This window comes from Melanaphis sacchari, unplaced genomic scaffold (assembly GCF_002803265.2).
Source record: "Melanaphis sacchari strain LSU unplaced genomic scaffold, SCAv2.0 Contig23_pilon_pilon, whole genome shotgun sequence".
Classification (NCBI taxonomy): domain Eukaryota; kingdom Metazoa; phylum Arthropoda; class Insecta; order Hemiptera; family Aphididae; genus Melanaphis; species Melanaphis sacchari.
In genome coordinates this window covers 514,653-537,935 of record NW_020271114.1, presented here as the reverse complement: position 1 = coordinate 537,935, position 23,283 = coordinate 514,653, and the positions used below count along the sequence as shown (strand labels likewise).

Genomic DNA, 23,283 nt, shown 5'->3' with positions numbered 1-23,283 from the left:
TAATAATAAAAAAAGTGTAATATTTTTATAGATTATGGCCCAAACCTGATTTACGTCTTTAGAGTTTTCAGTGCTATTATCATTATAATTTATAAACAAGTGTGTATTATTGCTTTCTAGACACCAATGTCGCAGATTAATGGTTCAATAACCGACAAAACAGCTAAAATATATTCCGCAAGCTTTTGAGGACATTGTCACAATTGAGAATACGCGTTTGTTATAGGCGCCATTTCGTTTGACACTTTTTGCAGGCGCATAACCTAGTGCGTTGGTATAGAGGTATAGTACATATAAATTATATACATAATAATGTTGTATACACTCATACATAGGTATCTGAAGGTATATATATGTAATTTAATCTGCAGTATAGGCCCACTACTGCGCTGTGACGTCGTTTCACAATACGAACTAATAGAATGACCTCTATGTAAAAGAAGAGAGAGAGTGAAAGAGTGAGAGAGATAATATAAAAGGTATATATGCATGCCACGATAATTCGCGTGCCCAATCGACTGCAACAACCAATATACGCATAATTAATTACATGCAACAAGCGCGTGTATATATAGGATGTCCCAAACAAGTAAACATATATAGGTATAGGCATGCACACGGGGTATATGCAGGGTATAACTTTATTGCAGTATATGCATACTCCGACATCCAAGGAAGAGTCCATTTTTATTCGAGTGAATAAAAATGTTTTCTTCAAAAAAAGATCATTGTTTATTAATTTGACCTTTGAAGTTTTTAAAAATTGTCTCTGGAAATAAATGTTAAAGAACTTATGGAGCGAATTAAAAATTCTGTATTCAGTTATAATTTTATAAAAAATTTTATGTTTTAAAGATAATAAATAATTGTGTAATTTAATTATACCTTCGATTTTTTTTAGGGAAAAAGTCCAATAATTGTTTTTGTTGCATACATTGCCTGCAGTGAACTCTACTCATGCCTATTTATTTATTGTAATTATGTAGGTATATAGCTATATGCCTATATAGTAGGTTTATAGACATAATATAGCAATATACCTAGGTAATATAAAATCACATGAAATCTTGTCTCGAAATTCATACCTACTACCTACAGTATAAATATATATATATATAGATTATAGATACGTTTCTATGTATATACCTACCCATAATATAATAGGTGATATTCACCGTGAAGTTACCCGTTGTTTTTGGTATGCGCCCAAAAATAAATTTATACTATATAGGTATCTTATATATTATAGTCATTCGTAGTCTGATCTAACCTTCAACTTACATACGACTACTGGTGTTAACCCTACTAATACCGTTTTAATAAATACTAATTTACGCAGAGCGAGAGAATAGATATTATATTGCGTGGACATCCCAAAAAAAAAAAAAAAAAATCATAATGGATCAGTTCCTTCTACCTAACAATAAAAACTAAAACTAAAAAAGGATAAAATTTCAAATATATATAAATAACTCAAAAAGAGTAAAATATTTAAAAATTTGTAACGTTTATAAGATCATAATATAATTAATATTTAATCAAATTTTCAAGTCCCTTAATTATTTCTTCCTCTGTTATAAAATTAAACAAAATTAATTTTGCTAAAAACTATAGTATTGGTAAATATTTCTACTTTTTTTTTTTGTTATTTTAAAAATTGAAAATTTTTAGTCTTCGCATATTCATCTTATTACTTAGTATCTAAAATAAAATATGGAGATATAGTACGAAAGATTCAATTTAAAATATCTATCTAGTACATAGGTTAGTAAATAAAGGACTTTTGTAGCTGAAGCTTGCTTTATCTTTTATTTCCAATGTTTTTTTATAATTCAAACATATTAATCTATTAACCTAAAAAATATCAAAATAATATTGATGTTAAATTTATCTCTTCTAAGTATCTTTCTTATTCAACAGTGCTAACATGAATATCCTACTATTCAAAGTTGTCCATGGACAATAAAGAAAAAATCATGAATCATAAAACTTAAGTATACACATAAATCGTAAATAAAGCTAACCTGTATAACCCTCCGTACGTATATATATATATATATATATATATATATTATTATCATAGAAAGTGTATGCAGTGGGAATGTATTTATATACTTTACTATATTATATTATATAATATACAAATATTATAAAAAATTTTATAATTGAAATTTTTTCTAAAACTCGAAAAATCGTCAACGCTACTACTATTTATTATTATTCTTCCGATTGCACAGTTGTGCAGTAACCCACCCACCAGATGATCACGCCCTCGTCCTCGTGATCCATCAATTCAAATTTAACACCACGGCACGTATAACGCATCGTCATGGTCAAAACTGTAGGTACGTTTCCGCCTACTTTTCTATGAAATCAGTCATCAGAAACCTGTTAGCTCGCTTGTTGTTGGACTTGAGTTTGGTGCTGCCGAACTTGGTCTGCGCAAACGAGGCAGTAGTAAACGTCAACGGCACAGACGGCTGTCGACACGGCACGTAAGCCCCGCCAGTAGCGACCGCGACTGCGGGTCCGCCACCGTTCGGGCTTCGTGGCTGCTGCTGCTGCTGCTGCTGTGACGATTGCTGACTGTTGCCATTGCTAGCAGTGCTGCTGCTGCTGCTGCTGCTGCTGCTGCTGCTACTGCTGCTGCTGCTGCTGCTACCGCCACCGCCGCCACACGATTTGCCGAACAACAGCGGATTGTGCTGTGGCTGTTGTAGCTGTGTTTGTTGTTGCAGGTGATGAGGATGGTGTTGGTGTTGGTGATGGTGGTGGAGGTGATTATGATGCGTTGGTGACGAGTTATTGGAACCACTGCCAAGCGTCGGTGAACCGACCGAGCACTTGTCCGGCGGTGAAATGCTTAGAGAACTTAAACTGGACGCTACCGAATCGATGGGCCGGAAACACTGTGCTTCGGGGTTGAACGTTTTAACGACCTGTAAGACACGCAAACACAAATTATTATACAAAAACGATGAAGCTGTAGTAATAATAATATAAAATGTATAAAATGGGTTATCAATGTTATGGATTTACGTGGCGTTTTTAAAATGAGCTTGAATAGCTTCAACCTATAAAGGCGTGACCCAATCGATAGAAGCCTATTATATATTATGTATAGGTACAGTATGAGTTCTGAACATGAGGTGCACTTATTTTTTAATCGATTGTTAATTTTAAATTTTTGCTCGATAAGTACTTTTGATACTAAACAATTATAGGTAGGTGATGACAAAAAAAAAAAAAATAGTGAAAATTTGTTTTTTTTTAAAGGTAAACTATTTTGTAATATAATAAATAGTTCTAGGTAGGGTACTTAAACTTGTATATTATATGATAAAATTTAAAACTACAGAGTTCAACGAGAAAATAAGTGGATTACATTAAAAAAAAAATCACCCTGTATGTGAACTGTGAAGGGATTAATTGTTTTAGCTTTTGTCGTATTGTTAGCTTGCACGCATTTAGTTTAATATTATACATTATATGTGTGTGTGTGTGTGTGTGTGTGTGAAATGTACCTACACTCGAACCGTATATTTAAACTTTCGTTTATTAAAGCAACGTACCTACACTGAAATATGATATGCGTTCCGATAATTCCAATAGCTAAATCACCTTTAAACTTTTATTTTCCATTGTACAAAAATAATTTCTTTTAATATTTAACTTCCCATTACTCTATTCTTTCAACGAAAGATTTTTGTGCCTTTACAGACAGTAGTCTAATACAATAATATAGATTTTCATTTTATTGTAACACCGTGACCTATTACATTTAATCAAACCATTTCATAAAATAACACTTAATAAAAATACTGACCCTTCACCCAGATCCTATCAAGACCTCCAATCAACCGCAACATCACTTAGACCTCCTAGAAATATAGTACAAAGACTGAAGAATAAAAATTAACCAATCAAAATCTTAATACTGCACTTTTACATTAAGACGTAATAACCCCCTCCCATATACCTGAACAATATTTTACTTCTTTCTACTCAAAATGTTCGTTACCTTGTATTATACCTCGACCGTCGACTAATCTGGGCAGCTCACATCAGTAACAAACAAACCTCTCTAAATAACAAATTTCGACTACTCAGATCTCTTCTCACTTCAAAACACCTCAAATTAAACAACAAATTTCTAATCTACAAAACCCTAATTAAACCCATTTGGACATATAGGATCCAACTATAAGACTCAGCCAAATCCTTCAATCTAAACCGTATATACAAACATTTTAATCTAAATGTCTTTGCCAAATCACTAAATCCCCTAGTACTATGTAACTAACCTCACACTCCATCAAGATCTTTCGATTCCTCTGAACTAAAAAGTCACCATAACTTCGTATAAAAAATTTCATTTCCGCCTGCAAAACCTTCCAAACTCTCTTATCACCAATTTATTGAATCCTACCATCTCTGACGATCCCGGTAGACTATTAAAGCGTAACTGGTGCCGTGACCTACTAGATAACTAAAATCAACTAGATATAACGACAACAAAGTACCACCAGGGTGGCCTCTTCACTCCAGACATCTTCAACGACCATAAAATAGATTAAAAATATGCAGTGCTAACCTATAGAGAAATAAAAATATAATTGTTGTCTTGTACCAACCAAAATAAAAATAAATAAATCGGTTTCTGGATGAATTTATATAAATAGTGGTAAATGTTTACATATAATTAACTACGGTAAGCACGTAGACGAAATAACAATCGACCAAATTGTTTTGCGGTATACAGTATACTCCTAATAAATGGTTGGGAATGCGTAACCATGATATTTTCCGTTGGACGTTGGTCAATCGTTTATGAAAAAATCACGGCTGCCGTCGTTTCCTCGCCCATCCGTTCTTTATCGTACAGTTTTTGCATTATTACCTATTATTTTTTTTTTTTTTGTCCACGATTCACAATTGCGATTTATAACATAATATACCTAATGCTGTACTTGTGTAGTGGACTAGTGCGACGAAATTCCGGCCATGAATCTCAATCTATATTCTATAATCAACTGTTTTTGTGCCGTCGTACACGTTGTATAATGTATAATAAATCGGGTTTAATATGAGCAATCGAAAAACTACAGTTTTGATGATCAACTTCGGATTGACGACTCGTGCCGCCTATTTTTGGAGGATTTTCGACATTCACTGAGGTAGGATGAACACAGTCACCTTTATAATTTACAGGTTCCTTACGGTTTTTTACATCTCTACGACCTTTATTTAGAAATTATAATTTATTATGCATAAGTATTATTAAAGTGTGTGGGATAAGTTCAGAAATGTTGAAGAAAATGTTGACAAAATAATTGCGTGACGCGCTGTACAATAATGCTCAATATACCACACTATATGTCTTTACCATCATATTATACAATATATAATATATAATATTATACATATATAGGTTTATAAAACATCAAGTGTTATCGTGTTTTTCTATTAATACGTTTATAAGCTGGTATATATGAGCATTTTGATGTCATATCACTGTAATAACATGAAAGTGTTTAAGTAAACTGTATAATTGTTGTGCCTTGCACAAATGTATCCGCCATTCAACCTCGCGTTCAGATTAACTCCGCTACGCACTGCATCAAATTGTTATATTATAAGTTATAACAAATATTGTTGTATCAATAAATTATAAAACAATATTTTTATTTATTAAAGAATAACTATGTTTATATTTACTAAACCTACCGACTAACATATTAATATTATATTTAAAAATGTATGGGCGATATGCCTCGAGAGGCAAGCAATATTTTGTTATCTATTGATGGTTCAAAATTCAAAATATTATAATTTTAGAACTCACAAGTCTAATTATTGTATAAAAATAGTAATAAATAAGTTCTAAACAGATTCCCAAAATGCATACAAACAAATTATATTTTAATTTTTATTTATCCAAACGGGTCCTACCCTAAAATAATATAAACACGTATTACCTCTCTATCGGCGGTCCGGTCGTCGTGGGTGTCAAAGTGGAGACCACCGCTATTCTCGTTATACAAGATTTTCACGGCTCCTTTCTCACCAATGCGGTAACTAACTTCGCCAGGGTCCACCCATACAGCCAGATCCTGCGGCAAGTTCTCCAGGATGTCCTGTATGGCTACGCCACTTTCACGGGACGCCTTCTCAAACACCGGGTCGATTGGTGATCCTGTTTTGATACACCGGTATGCCGAGCCGCGGTACGGTTTCTCCGGGTACCAGTGCCCAGCAAATTTCTCCGTCAGGCACTTTTCCAGCTCTTCTCCAAATATGTTCACTCGCCGTCTAGGTAATTTGTTGTACAGGTACGAGATCACAAAGTTCAACGCTACGCTAACCTCGATATGCATCTTGACGCGATTTCTGAAAAATAATATTTAGATAATGTATTAATATCTATATGCTATGATATAACGATACACTAATACTATAGATAGTAAATAGTATAATATAATATGTTCTTTACAGTTGGCAGGTGGTTACATATTTACATAAATTTAAATTTTAAATTTAAGCTGTAGTAGGTAACTATTGAAATTTTATTTTAATATTAAAAATATATATATATATATATATATATATATATATGATATAAAAAATATTTGTAAAATTCATCATGTACCTATATTATTTTTAAGTAATTGAATATTCTGATAAAAAATGATTCGGATACAGAGTAAATAAAAATCAATGAAAAAACATATGGCGCACGATTAACGTAAAGCTAAAACAAAATGCTATAGCATTGTTAAAATTAACATGTTTTTAATTAAATATGACAAAAACTCTAATAATACAAAATAACATATTTATGACCTATATCATAAATTCATAAGTTATATCTATTATGTCCTTATTCATATAAACTTCGACAAATATTGTTTTCACGGTGGATAAAATTGCAATAAATGTAAGTTTATAAATTGTTGAGATAAATTTTAATTAAATTTTTATGTGAACATTCAGACATTGATATCGATAGAGGCCAAAGGGTACACACGCACACACACACACACACATATATATATATATAAGTACCTATAATACTATACAGAAATCATTGTCGATTGGAACACGATTATTATTACAATTATTACTCTAGCAGGCATTGTGACTGTCGTGGTCGTACGCACTCGTACAATATTCAATCGTTATCCATACTTTTAAATTATCTAAGATATACTAAATCAAGTAAATTTAGTTCATTTCGAGAAAAACTATATTTCAGAAACATCAGTATATAGCATTGTTAGGTACATGCCATATGGTCTATGTGTGGAATATGATGTATTGATGTGGTGTCAATACCGGCAGAACGGCTTGAAATTAATAACTCATTGACCTAGAAACATATGACCGATTGTAAATGTACCTACTCATATGTGTGCAAAGGTCGTCATCATGGAACAAGCGGACAAATATTTTATTATTCCAAGATCTTGGCGCCGCTTTCGGCTATAAAACAATATCGTTAAAACTAGAGTATATCGGATACACTTCAACACTTGTTACTTGTATGCATATTAGTACGTATAACGTAACTATAATACTATGTCTCACATATCTTCTATACGTTACATATATATTTAGAAATTAAACGGAATTGACATAAGTGCATTATTATGTTTTAATATAATTACCAAATTGAACGTAACAGGTCAATCGATACGATTATTCGACGAATGCAGCGGCAGTACTGCATCAACTGAAACGGTTCGCAACACGTCACTATGGGAGTATGTCAAATATTTCCATCATACAGGGTTTTACACGATCATATATGTTACTTGGTATATAATATTTATAAGCACTTAACTGATCGGACTCAAATTTACACATTTGTTTGCAACACTGCACACCGTTACGCGTGTATACCTAAACTGAATAATATCCGCAGTCCGCACAGGCCAACCTAACAACTAATTAACATCCGACTACTGGGCACAATATACCTACGTGCGCATTACGATTACGCGCGCACGCACACAATCGTATATAATATATATATATATATATATATATATATATATTTATAATTGTAGATAATTGATATTATTGTATTAGGTATATTATATTATGATATGGTATATATGTATACACACACACACACACACACACACATACGACATACACAAATAAGTAAACGCAATAATAATAATAGGTAGGTATATCGTATTCGAATGTAATATATAACATAACTCGAAGAGCAACACTGCAGCATAAGGTCGCATACAGCGTTGGCTCCGGTTAAAACGGCCTAACCTATATATTCGCACAGCAACGATGGGTATATATATATATATGTATATACTTTAGAACCGTTCAGCCCTAACCAGGATGTTTGGCATCGTTATTACGGCCATTGTTCGTATCGCGACTGAAGGTCGAACTAATATAATGACATAAATCGCAATAATATTACATATATATATATATATAATAATCTATTGTACACATGTAATGGGCTGTTTTTCGTCCGTTGTTGCAGTGCGTTTCGTTTAGCACCATAGTAAACGATATACCTGTCTTTTCTATATACTTACCGCTATCAATATATTATAATAGTATTGTAATATTAAAATGTTTATAGTAAAAAGTAACCCACCATATTAGTCTTCACTCTGGAGAATGTTTCTTGTCAAAACTTTAAGACTTGCCCAACTACATTACATAATAAAAATCAGTAATTCATTTTTTATATTTTATATTGATATCATTGGCTACCTTTACAGACAATTAAGAAACAAGTAAATAAATATTTAAATTTATTATTTTACCAAAACTATCATATCCTCTTCATGCATGATTTCTTTTATTAACAAAAAAAAAATGTACCTATATGTAAATTTTGACGTAGAATTCGAAAAAAATACTTAAAAAAATATCAAAACATTATTTAAAAAGATATTTAAAAAACAAAATCCGGCAACATTTGGTGCCATCCCGTTTTGAAGTACTCAACTACATTACCACAAACAAATAAATAAATAGTGTATAAAATATGTTTAAATTTTATTATTATAAAACAAAAGAAGTATTAATTGATTAATTATTTTATGATAACATACATATACATCAAATATAAAAAAAAATTAAATTCCAAATTTTAAAATTGTTAGTTAATTATTTTATAGCTTGAAATAAAAAATTAATTTACATACAAAAAAAAAGTTTTACTTGTATCGTTTTAAAAATTTTACAATTTAAAATTTACCTACTTGTTAGGTTAGGTAATGAAATATGAGGGACACTTATAATAATAGGATTTTGATCTACGTGAATGTTATTGGTAGATGTGGGAAGTACGTCTGTATTTTCCACACATTCTACAGGCCAATCCATAATATCATCGAAACAATTATTATCAGTATTATAATTTGGTACATCAAACTCACTGAAAAAATGTTCTTCGTCCTCTTCTTGGTCAGAAAATTCAGACCCAGAAGGTATAGACATTTCGTCTTCATCCATTTCAAAATCCAACAAATCCGCAATAGTATGTTCATTTAATTTAGACATTTTCACAAATTATTGAAAAAAAATATATATTTATGAGACCAAATAAACAATACTTTACTCGTACAACAACACAACGTACTGATAATAATGGAAACAATTTAAAATCCATAGATGAAATAAAAACAAAAATAAGACGCATGTAAAGACATGCAATAGTTTGTACGTAAATAGACAAAACGTCATAAAATTGATTGAAAAAATACATCCACCAAATCGGGCTGGCACCAAATGTTTCCATCAACAAATCTCGCTATAAAAATTCTTCCATTTACCAAAACCGGTTTTAATTAATATTATCTTAAACAAAAGTTATAAATCTATTCAGAAATATTTTTTTCGAAAAGTTTATTTGATTTTTATGTATGAAAAAAAATTGTCTAAAGTGGATGACTTGTAGTAATTTTGGAAAGCTGTAGTCTTTCTGTTTTTTAGTCATTTTCTACCAATTTTAAATATGACTAGCGCTACCTATACTAGTAAAATATAAACATTACTATGTTATCATAATGTAGAATGATATATGAAGACTGTTATAATTTAAGCTGATTTTTAATAAAAATAAATATATATGGCACCATTTGATGCCTCTATGCGGGAAGAGGATATACTATAATAATTACGCAGGATTTCTATACAGTAATAATTATCCAAAATCAAATTTTAAATTAAATTAGTAGAAAAGAGTAATTGAGGGATAAACACCTTCTATAAAGTTAGAAATAAAGTTTATGTATACTATAGGGCCATTATAATTTATTAACATAAGACATAACAATTTAAACGAAATTGAACGACAACCGTCATCTGTCAGTCGTGCATATTATACTCCTATCTCCACTCGATTATAGCATGACGATGACGAGGAAACCTGCCTCTCCACTCCTGGCTACCACAAGAAGCCAACACCTTCACCTTCATTATATGCACGCACGCACAACACGTGCAAATATGGTGTTTATGCACGTCTCCAACGGTATTATATCACTTTTGAGAAAAACGTAAAACATTCGAAGAAAAAAACGTTCAAAATCAAACGAATGAACACTATATACAATATATTATATATAAGCAATAAACGTTTAAAAAAAATGTTCAACAAAAATTTGAATAATAATAAATATATATGTACCTATTATATACATAATATATGTCCATCGGCGATTGGCTGCAACGTGGCCGCATATATATTGATCCGTTGCCAATCGTCGCGGACATTTTTAATGTTCTTAAAATAATATTCAACGGCGATTCAGCCAAGGCCGATGGGACAAACAAGACACTAATTTAAATTTTTTGAACCGTTTAGGCTTGAGTATATGTAGTCAAATACAAAATACAAAAAAATAACACTATTATTTAAATGCATATAGTAAATATATCTAGTAATAAACTTTGACACTTTGTGTATTATATCACAACGAATATAATATAATATATAGTAAATTTTTAACTAAAAATAAATACACGTCATTATGTTGTCAGTTCACCGTCGTTGTTCTCAAATTTACGTTGTCAAAATGTCAAATTTCCTCATCTAAAAATTTTTAACAATCGAATTTTTCATTTGTGACGTTAAATATCTAAATTGGGATATACGAGTACAATTTAGATCTATTCATTCAATATTCATAAAAGTATTTATTATATTTATATTACAGATTTGTTTAATTATTTTAAATTATTTTTATTTCTAAAATTTAATACTATAATTACAGTTTTAACTTTAATTTTATTTTTTTGTAATGCTGTATTTTTATTTTCAAGAATATTTTATTTAATTATATTTTAACTCATTATAATATCAAAATTAAGTTATATCATAGGTATTGCATCATTAAATGTTTATGAAAAGTGTATTTACATAATTCAAACTGGAATATTTCGTAAAAAAGTTATAATTAAATATTGAGTATGCAATTTTCTATAAGCATATACTTGTATGCATTAATTAAGCAAAATTGATTCAAGCTATGACAATCAATTCAAAAATAAAAAAATAAAATATTGATTCGAACTACCTGTATTAAAACAACCCCCAATCACAACGAATGAATATTATGAATATAATATCAATTGATCGATTCGCGCGAAATAAAAAATAATTATTATTTAAGTATTGGATAGATGCCGTATGGTATAAATATATATATATAATAGTCATAATAATCACCAGTTTGTATATTATTGACAAATGGTTTTATGTAGTATTTCACTTTTTGTTTCAACACACGCGTTGACTGTCAGTTCAACAGTCGTTATTGGGAATAGGAAAAAACATAATTTCGTATTAAATATTCGCACCTTGAAAAATTGCGCACATAAAGCAACATACTGATGGTAATTAGAGATGATTGTATTGATAGACACGTGTGGCCCAAGTTACAGCGCATTAGGAGCGTGTGCAGCGTAGCAACCGTTTCCAGAATTAATATTATATTATTGTGAATGTATTTGTTGAAAGTGAGTTACATCCTTGCAGTGTGTGCGCATTATTTATATTTAATACTACGCTATATACAAATTAAGATAACTTAATACTTATTATTTATTAATATAATGTATACTTCTTTAACGCTTATAAAAATACATAATTGCACCGCGTTATTCGTAATAAATCATTCGTGTGCTTCATAAAAGTATTGCATAACTATATAAATACAACAGCATGTAACCTGCCATAAATGAACCTACGTTTACATTTTTATTTTGTACAATATTGCATATTCTAGTTTCGACTAAAAGTTAATCTATTGTGCTTTCGTAATAATAATATATATATATATATATATAATATATAATTATATACATAATAAACATTAAACGAAATCGGTGCAAAACGATAGTGAAATAAAACCGGAATTTCAATATTTATTTAATATTTATGAACATGCGTGTACAGTATATAATATGTAATATGTATATATATGTACGTATATAATATATAGTACATACGTTGGTACTTCGGTCACTATTACACTTGTATTAAAGGTGAAATTCGATTACTTATTATAATTATTTACTTTTATGTTGGGTATGATAATTTAATGTTATGTTGGTTATCGAGTCTGGTCTGGTGTAAACGAGTAGGTACCTATACAACCTGCCTACTTGTATAACGACGAACAAAACGCAAGCAAGTAGGTCGAACGAGAATTTAGAAATATTGACCTTCGTTTGTTTGAATGTTCTAAATTCGTACTTTTTAATTTTAAAATTTTAAATATTCATACATATAATTAGAAATTAAAAAAAATCTAAAATAATATATATTTTTTAATGATGACATTCAAGGAATCAATGTAGTACCTGTAAAATTTGTTCGCAAAACGTATGTAGATAATATGTATACTAAATACTTTTCTTGTACACGAATATGTAAATGGCATACAACTTGTACACCTGTAATTTAATAATACTGTAAGCATATTAACTGCAGTTTATAATATATCAGATCATATACAATATAATATAATTTATACGACATCGTTCTGTATGTAAAAGTAAAACAGCTGTGCCATATTTTAGCAAACGTTACACGTTGCAGGATTGCAAGAGGTATGAGTGTATGACCGTGAGAATCCATATTACGTAAAATCATAAAATTACTTTTAATTTTATGCAAAGACTTTTCGTATTTATCGTACAATAATTGTGTATGTGGCGATGACGAACCAATTAGAATTGATCATTGTCGTCTAAAGTATAATACTCGTATTAAATACATTCTCAAAACGTATATTAGTCCAATATCCAATGCACGATAATAAATAATTTAAGTGCACTTATTATCTTTACCTGCTCAAATAATAAAATATATTGTGTTCGATGTGAAAAAGGTCGATCGAGTCAGCAATATAGAAACATTAATATACGGACTAAACGTCCCCATACCTACCCAACCATAGATTGCCTGTGCTAACATTATTAGAAGAGATATTAGAAGCTAATACCTGTGCATATTATTATAGATTCTAAAGCGTACATGCCATCTTTTTTTTAAATGTTATATATATTGTGAAATTCTTTTTTCACTCTCTTTTCCCTTTTACTATTAATGGGATTAGATGGATGAAGTTTTACGCTATCTTTTTCTAACTATGTAAGCCTCCATACTTCTCTCTTGGCTATCAGTTAATTTCTTTATAGGTCTATGGAGTCGATGTATAAAATCCAAAAAGCTAAACAACTGTAGCGTCGCGTCATTTATTGTATGGTTTACATTGTTGATCGTTCAACCGGTGGACACTGGACACCTATTCAGCAATTTGTTGTAGATAATAAAATAATGTTTGGTTATCGCAATAGCGACGGTTATTACGATAATAGTACATATATGGTCTATGGAGCAGGGTTCATACTTCATCATTATATATTTATATATAAATATTATTAACGCGCCTGTGTTAATACACACACATTAATATAATATTATTATATAGTTTGAAACTCGGTCGACACACGCGCGTACCTCTCGAATTACAGCTGGGCCGACAGCCACGTTGTCACAAAACGGTACGGTGCAAAAACAAACTTCGCATTTTTGTCACGAAATATAATTATGTACGCGTGGTACTGCAGGTGCCACAGTAACAATAATATTTTATATATAGTTAGACATGCAGAATATAGATATAAACAACTGACGGCGTCACTCCGATGATTAAATGAAATAGACGAAGTTGAAATATTAGCGGAATGAGTGAGTGAGGGGAAGGGGAATTACGTAAAATTCACATGAGCGATGTAGGTACAAAAAATATTGTCTTTTTCCCATTATTTTTAATGTATATTTTTTATACTTTTTTATCTGTAACGTCGGGCATCGATAGATGCATATAATATCCTATAGGCTATAACCTAACTTAACCACTGCCGTAGTTTCGGAGGTAGATGATGCAGAAAGATCTGTACCCCCATCACGGCATCGCTCTTTTTTTTTTAACATTTTTTGTCAAGAAACACGTCTATAATAGTAATTTTATTTTATTGTTGTATTTTGGGCTTTGGCTTACATTAAGAATACGATTTAGTAACATCTTCAAATACTCGTAGGTATATGCTTCATTTAAAAATTCCGAAACGACACTTCATTATATACCATAAATATTACTTTATATCATATAAGTATAATAAATACTTGCAATAATGTAATATTATTGTGCGTCATAGTTTGACCTTAGATGACGTGGAGTAGCTCCGGTGGCATCGTTATTTTATAATTTTTTTTTGGTTTGATTGCTCGAATTAATATCTATTTTTTCTAACAACCAAGTCGCTCTTCTCTAGGTATATTTATGATCATATATATTATTCACTGAGAATTTACTTATCAAAGTACTTTAGGACATGTAGTGATTCACCTGCAAGCACACTTATTACTCATACCCCTTTTCTTCAATATAATGCAGTTTTTTTAAATCTGATTTTTGGAATTTTCAAGTATACTTAAAAACCATATTTTCTGAATAAATTCATTGTTAAATAAAAAAAGTAGGCAACTGGATACCGTTTTGCTGTTGAATTTATTTATTGAAATTTTCTTTTGATAATTATATAAAAAAAATAAAAATTGCAATTTTTTATATATAGCTCCAAAAACAAAAATTTCGGAATTTTTTGAAAATTATAACTTTAATATTATACAAATAAAATGTTGATATAAATATTTCATGAAAATTTCAACTTTTTTTAGTTATTTGTTTTTGAATATTACAACAAAATAAAAAAAATTATTAATTTAGGCAAAACTTTATTAACTGTAAAAATTCCTATTTTCACGGATAATAAAAAATTAACTAAAAATTTTTAATTTTAACCTCTTTAAAGTATATACAGTTTTCTATCTAAATCTACTATCAAAGTTGAAAATTGAATTTTATCAGCTACTTATTGTGCACTTCTACAAAAAAAAAAAAAAATAAAAATACACCATTGTAAAATCAATAATATATTTATCGCTCCACTCAGAATTTAAAATGGGAGTAAGAATATTTGGTGAATCATTGTGTATTCTATATATACAGTACATATCAAAATATTTCAAATTTCATATTCTAAAATGTTTAAGCCTTTTGTATGATGTATTTAAAATATTATTATTTATTTAATTATAGTATTAGAGTTCCAAGTCAAAAATTCTGCAAAATTGGTTTAAATTTTAAAAAGTGTTTTTCAAACATGTTGCATCCTCTTAATACACACACAAAATATACGTTTTTGTTTTGTCCAAATTATAACATGTTCAAAGACTGCGTTTTGACAATAAAATAATATAATACTTCATATTGCTACACATTATGTTTTATATGTTAGATAGGTAAGTTGATAAGTATGTTAATCAAATCAATGGTGATAAATGATAATTATATTGCTATTGAAAGTTTAATAGAAAGCTATTCGTAAGACCTACATAATTATATAGGTCTAGTTCTAGTATACCTATACTTAAACGATAGGGCCGATAGGCTTGCTAACAAACGCCAATATTAGATTAATATAATTATTACGTATATTATTACCATGTGTATTATAGGTATAATGAAGACATATTATAATATTACTAATTTAAAAAAAACATCAAATACTAGTTCTTCGAATACATTTGATCATACATTATTATTGTATATCTATATAAAAAATAAGGCATTAAATAAAGAACAATGTCATTTTTATCTTATACACACTTAGTGAAATATTAAAATCAATATAATACTCGTAATTTTGGTACAATCGTGAACTCTTGACAATAACCGCGTATAGAAGTGTAAAAGTAAACAACAAAATGGAGCGTTTAATTATTATTTATCTTATGATAATATTAAGAAGAATTTTCATAATGAAATTAATTTAGATCTAGGTTTAAAGGTATTACAATATTTATTAAAAGCTTACCTATTTCATTTAAATCGTTGTATTTTATTATATTTAACAGATCTAACACAATACACGATAATTAAATCATTATCAATTACTACAGTTCTGCATAATAAAATAAATGTATATATTTACAAAATGTATATTTTTAGCATTACACTGAATTTATATTTTTTAAGTCAAAAATATCATCAAAGTTCTTTTATGAATAAAAACCTAATAAATAATATCTGTACAACTATAATGCTTTATAATTATGTTTTAGTCGTTTAGTAAACCGATCATACTGATATGTTATTTAATGCAAAAAACTTTGTTTGAAATTGTAAAATTATAAAAATATTTAAATTTTGATAATTAATTATTATTCAAAATACATAAATCTTAAAATAAATATTAGGTAACTACTTTTTACAAGTCTTATAATATTTTATGGATCCATCGTTGCATTTGAGATTGTTATGAATATTTAATTATATTAGCTATTGGCTATTGCGAATTTTTAGTTAAATATGTACACATTATTCATGCATAGTCAAATCCGAATGTGCGTTGTATTGTGTACAATGACACGTAATGAGTGTCCTCTATTTTTCCTCGAAGGTTTCTGATTAGATATTTTTGTGAAATATTTTTTTACATACACGACGTAAAACTGGAAACAATAAAATTAATAAATACATATATATGGAATATTTTTACGGGATAAATATACACGTAAATGTCTCCAACTATAGTAATTATACTATTGTTATGTTTGTGTATAGAAATTCATAACGCTAACCTTACGCAAGGTTGAATTCATTAAAGCACACATTGTAAGCGCCACGCGAACCACGGAGTTATATATCGTATATTATAATATTATGTAGTGTATAAACGTATAGAATATAGTAATAAATGGCAATAATGTTATTTTTACTACGCCGGAAAAGCGTTCTTGCACGAATGAAAGTCAAGGTCAAAAAGCTATCACTCTACAATCACCGTTTAACTTATCACAGACCTACCTAGTAATTTATACAATTCTATATATTGTATATAAGCATTCGATATTGATTTTGTTTCTATTTTTCCCTTTATATTTTCAACGAAATCGTATAAAAATCGCCGAATAAAAAATCAAAACAAATATTGTTCCTTATTCTGTAAAAATGAAATATTTATTCATTTTTAATTTTTCTTGATTGTAATAATTTAATTAAAACGAACAATATTTAGCTTTATGTTTTAATGTGATTTTATTTTAATCAATCTGAATTACGTAAAACTTAAGTATTTTTATCGTAAAAACAATTTAAAACCCAATGTTACATCATACGCTTTTTCGTTAAATGTATTAAAATTATTAAAAACAATATAATTGTTTTCAATTAGGATTAACGAAATTTTATATATTCCATTTCAACTTTAGTGTTTGTAAAAATATTATAGAACGTACACTGCACTACACGTACGGGATAAACTTATCATCTCGAAGACGATAAAAATATCTCATTAAAGGTAGAACATAGCAACAAATATAGTCATATAGATATATCAACAAAACGAATAAAAATAAACATGTAAATGTAAATTGATATTTGTATTTTGCATGTTGAAGTAAATTATTGTGAAAGTATTACCGTTTTTTCAATAAATTATACACACATAGCTGATACATGGTACATATGTATATGAATAAATATAATATTGTATAATCTAATTGATTTCGAACTATGTGTAGAAAATTATTTCAAATTTTTAGTAATTAAATCAGTGTATTATAATATCTAGAATGTGCACGAGATTGGAGATGAGGTATCTTTAAGTCAAATAGGTACCTATACCATATTTTTTTGTATATAAATACTATATGAACTTCATAGCCATAGCACATATATACAAAGTGAACCACAATTATAGTTAAAATGAGAAAAAGAGAAAAATGTTTAGATAAGTATTTCTCAAACTATGAGTCGAGACCCACTGGTGGGTCGTCAATCAATTTTTGGTGGGTCACGAACAATTTTTTAAATTATACAGATTCTAAAAAATGTATGTTAAATTAATATTAAATATATTATTATTATTAAAAGTGCATTTGTAAAAATATATTGATTATATATCTATACAATAATAAAAATAATAATTTAAACCTAATAAACAAATGTTGTTAAAATAACTGAAATATATTATATTATTATTAAATTTTTTTTTTTATTTAACTACTTTTCGAAAAGTGAAACCATGTGGGTCACTAAAGATTTTTCGGGAGAAATTTGGGTCACGGTACTAAAAAGATTGAGAACCGCTGGTTTAGATATATAACTTCGACTTCATAAGTAATGTATTTTATTTATTACTATATAATAAGCGTTTGGATTTTTTTTTTCATCGTTTCACGAGAATTATGTAAATATTTTAAAATAATAAATCCGTTAAAATGTACAATTTGCATCAATTTTGAATTTTATAATATATCAGTGTACTCGGTAATATATATTATAATGATATCGTTTTGAATTAAAATATTAAATACTCGTCCGACGTACAGTGTTCAAGGTTGATTAACGTAATACTCGAGTATATAATACTATGTTATTTTTCTTTGCCGTTTTTGTTTTTTATCGACCAGTTTCAAACCACACGCGATACTCTAAAGCAAACCTGACTACACAAGCGCCTGTTGTTTTGAACGTACGTTTCACGAAAAAAAAATGTATATATAAATATTGTTTACAATCGACGGGCTCTGCTGATGAGTTTGCACTATTTGCACAGTTGACGGCACACGGCGACGGCGCGCTGTGCGGTGACAAAATATATTATTAAAATAAAATAACACTAAATGCACGTCACAAGTATCGACACCATACTCATTACTAACTAAAGGGGCGTGCGTGTAAAGGTATCTTGCAAATATAATATTATACTGCCATACTTAAAATACTTCTCAATTATTGTTTATGTATCCCACCCAACAGTGGTTGTTGTTGAAGTATACATTATAGATATTCAGTTAAAATATCCAATTCAAAATAATATTTTTCTCTAAAAATTTTACATTGGCGTTGAATTAGAAGTTGATAATAATATAATCAAAGTTCACCAAGCTCAGTGCTCAGTTCACGGTGTCAATGTATAAACAATGCGTTATGAGTGTAATATAGTAACTTGTCTAGATCTTGGAATTTTCATTTTTAAACAATTCTTATTTGTAATAAATTATTTATTTAAAATCATACTCAATAAAAATTAAATAAAATGCAGTTATGAGACAAAAATATCACAACGTATATTGGGTACCTACCATAATCGTTCCCCACAGATCAAAAGTAAAGTTTAACATATATAAATTAAAACATCTGTGTGAAGATGATAATGATAGTAATATGGATACTCCCAATTTACTAAATATCACAGCTTATTTAAAAATATATAGTTAATTAACTATATTGACATTCAAAAATGAGTTTAAATTAGAATTAGAATTATTATTATTATTATATATACGTGTGCATTTAAATATGTATATACTATTTTAGTGAAAAATATAAAAAAAATTTTACTAAATTTTTAAATCCAGATATTTTATCTCTGGATATTTTTTTTTATACCAAGAATCGTGTTATAATTTATACTATTATGTATAATACATGTGAAGTGTATATATTATATTTTATATGCAATAATATCCTAAATAAACAGAAATTCAAAATGTTATGAGTGGTTGGACGTGAGGAGAGATTCCCGTGGTATAAACGGAGCTGTGAGTCGCAGAGTACGGATAGTTCTATAATCCGAAAGCGAGTTACCATTGGCAACGAGCGGCGTGACGTCACTTCAAAACGGTATTGTTACGTCACGCGTGGAGACAGCTACGACGAAATATAGAGTAGGGCAAGAGTGTAGTAGCACGCAGAGGGCTCTATCGACTACACGGACTACCCCATCGCAACCCCCTTATAATACGAAGGAGACCCACCGACGGCTCGTGAGTGATGCGCGCCAGGTCGACTGTATTCGCACACGCACACGCACCCACACCCGCACCCGCACCCGTACAACAGTACCCGCGAGAATTGCTCAACTGTAAATTCGGTGGGTATATAATATATATGTTTAATATTAAAACGAGTATCGCCCCACATTAATACCGTTATGTTATACAAAAAATTAGATATTATTAGCATTCATAATCGTATAAGCGACAAGCAATTTTTACTGCAATTATTAAACTCCGATGTTTTCGATATGCGATCGACGACGATGACATGTATAGCTTCATATAATATACATTAATATTTAATATCCTCTAGAAATGTAAGATCAGTGTTTAGAGTTTATTAGGCTAATTGTCAATTTGATTAAATGATTGATTAAACGGCAATATAACATGTATTGAACACATTTGTTATTAGCTGACATTCTGCGATTTTTATAACACTGCGCCACAGCGATATTGCATAGTTTATTCATTCAGAAGACATAATGATTATGTTTGCATAACAAAATAATTTTTCGATGTTTTTTATTCTTACTCAGAGAGATTTACCTGCATAGCTACATGCTATGATATAAGTAAATGAAGTGAATAAAAAATACACACATATAATATCCTATCTTTGGGCTTTTTCCATTTCGTTTTCGTTTATCACTTTTTCTGTATCGCTAACTGTATGATATATTTATATGCGATATAATATCAATATAGTATATTACAGGACATACTACATAATGTATCTATATAAAACATTTAAAATTTGTTTTTAGGTTTTTTTTTATATTTTTGTAATTATTTAAGTCATTCTTGAATTGTAAATTTGTACAGGTTAGGTTACATAATTATATAACATACTGTTAATATTATGACGCCATAATCTGGGTTGAATTAATATTTTTAATTATTTTTTATCTGTTTCTCATACTATTTAATACGAATCAGACTAATAAAACCAATAAAATTATTAGTTAAAAATATAATAATTAATATTGTATTAAATAAAAACTTGGCAGTCATTATACCTTACCGCAAAATACATCATGAATATATTTTATGAAGTATACAAATTGTGGTTTTCCATTTCAAAATTCCCATAAAACATTGTGAAGAATTGAACAAATTTAACTTATATGATTACTAATTACATAATTATATTAGGTATTTTATATTTTGTTTTTCATTTCAATATATTTTATGAGATAAATTTTGCGGTTTTCCATTTCCCCATTCCCATACAAAATATAGCCTAACAGTATATTTTTTTTATCCATGAATATGTATAAATAAAATAAAGTTACGTTTAATATATGCAATGTGTATATTAAGTACGTCATAGATATGTCTTCACAATTTTTTATTATTTGTTATAACATTGTAAATAATAAATACTTACAACGTTGACATATAAGTATAATTTAAAACAGAGGAAAATTATACGAATAATATATATTTTAGTATTTAGGTATAATAATTTTTTAAAAATATGAGTATGAAAACGATTAAGCAAAATGTTGATAAAAATTTGAACAATTGGTATTTCATTAAACATGAACACATATAATAATATGCTGAAATGATTTAGACCAACAGTGGCACCATTTGGTACCAGCAGACGTAATCGAGACAAACAGATGTAAAACAACCGCATGTGTACGATAAATTCAATATTTGCTAAATATCAGTGATTTCTTTAAAACCACAAATAAAATTAGGAAGTGAATACATAATTATATTATATTTTTTAAAAACAATGTTTGAATTTAAAAATTATAGTTAATTGAGATAAATTCTAAAAGAATATAAATGAAGACAATAATATAATAATCGGTAAATATTAATTATACCCGTACATAAATCATAGGTATGTAGTACAATTGATAAATGATAAATGTCGCTTCAAAAAATATAGTATATCTGTGAGCGTGTTGTTGAATGTTAACACGGATTGTCGGTCTGTAAATTGTAATTATATAAGTTTTAGTATGCGACACGGTAAACACGTAAATCGTATCTATATATATATATATATATATATATTTATATTAATAATATGGAAAACGACTAACGAGTATCATATGACCGCACGTGACAGAAATCCTAAGGATAACTACACAGTAATAATGTAAGTAGTTCGTTTCACTGCGCGGGTATGAACGTTTCGTGGTCATCCTTCTTAAGAAGTATGCAAAAAAAAAATGTATAAAAATTAATTACGGCAGACAAAACATTTGTCGCGTGGTCGTGCACATAAAGGTACCGATTGCCAATTATGTCGTTTTTCGGTGTTTATTATTATTTTTTTGGCAAACCTTTTTGATATTTTTTATTTTTTTGTTGTTGCAAAAACAAACATATTATTATCTCCGTTATAAATATAACATTTATTACACACGCCAAAACCACGCATACCTCGTACGGACCACGGACGGCCAACTGCTGCAGCGTGGTGCCATTTGCTATATTATTATTATTATTATTATTATTATGCGGCCGCGCGCACACCTAAGGACGGCAGCAGAGATGGTAGCGTTGACGACGACAACGATGTCGGACACCCGCAATTTGTATAAATAAACATGCCGACCTCTTGACGAAGAAGACGAAAAATAGACGTGCACGCGATCATCATCGCGTCGTCGTATGGAAAGCTACATTCGACCCGACACGTTTTGTTACGTCGCGTTTGTGATTAACACTGTAGTAGGTACAGTCTCAAAAATAGATTTGACTATTTGCGGCGAACGGTTCTTCTCCAGCAGGGACACATTCGAAAAACATTTGTTATTTCTCGTCCAGTGCCGTAACTAGAGGTTGGCGACATGGGCGCTTGCCAAGGGCGCAGTAAAATAAGGGGCGCGCTTTGAGTTAAATTAAAATTG

General features: G+C 29.3%; 1 protein-coding gene across 3 annotated transcripts in view; it reads right to left on the bottom strand.

Annotated features, from left to right (window-relative positions):
- The window catches only part of LOC112594609 (protein Tob1-like), a 44,603-nt gene that overhangs the window by 2,730 nt on the left and 18,590 nt on the right, over positions 1-23,283 (bottom strand). Inside the window, exons 1-3 of one of the 3 annotated variants that reach the window (XM_025339494.1) lie at positions 7,668-7,914; positions 5,979-6,390; positions 2,362-2,939 (exon numbers count right to left, since the gene is read on the bottom strand). In XM_025339494.1, coding sequence (XP_025195279.1) covers positions 2,362-2,939; positions 5,979-6,377 — 977 coding nt within the window. In that variant the 5' untranslated portion in view covers positions 6,378-6,390; positions 7,668-7,914. Of the gene's footprint in view, positions 1-2,361; positions 2,940-5,978; positions 6,391-7,667; positions 7,915-23,283 lie in introns of those variants that run through there. The other 2 variants (XM_025339493.1, XM_025339495.1) reach the window with 2 other exon arrangements.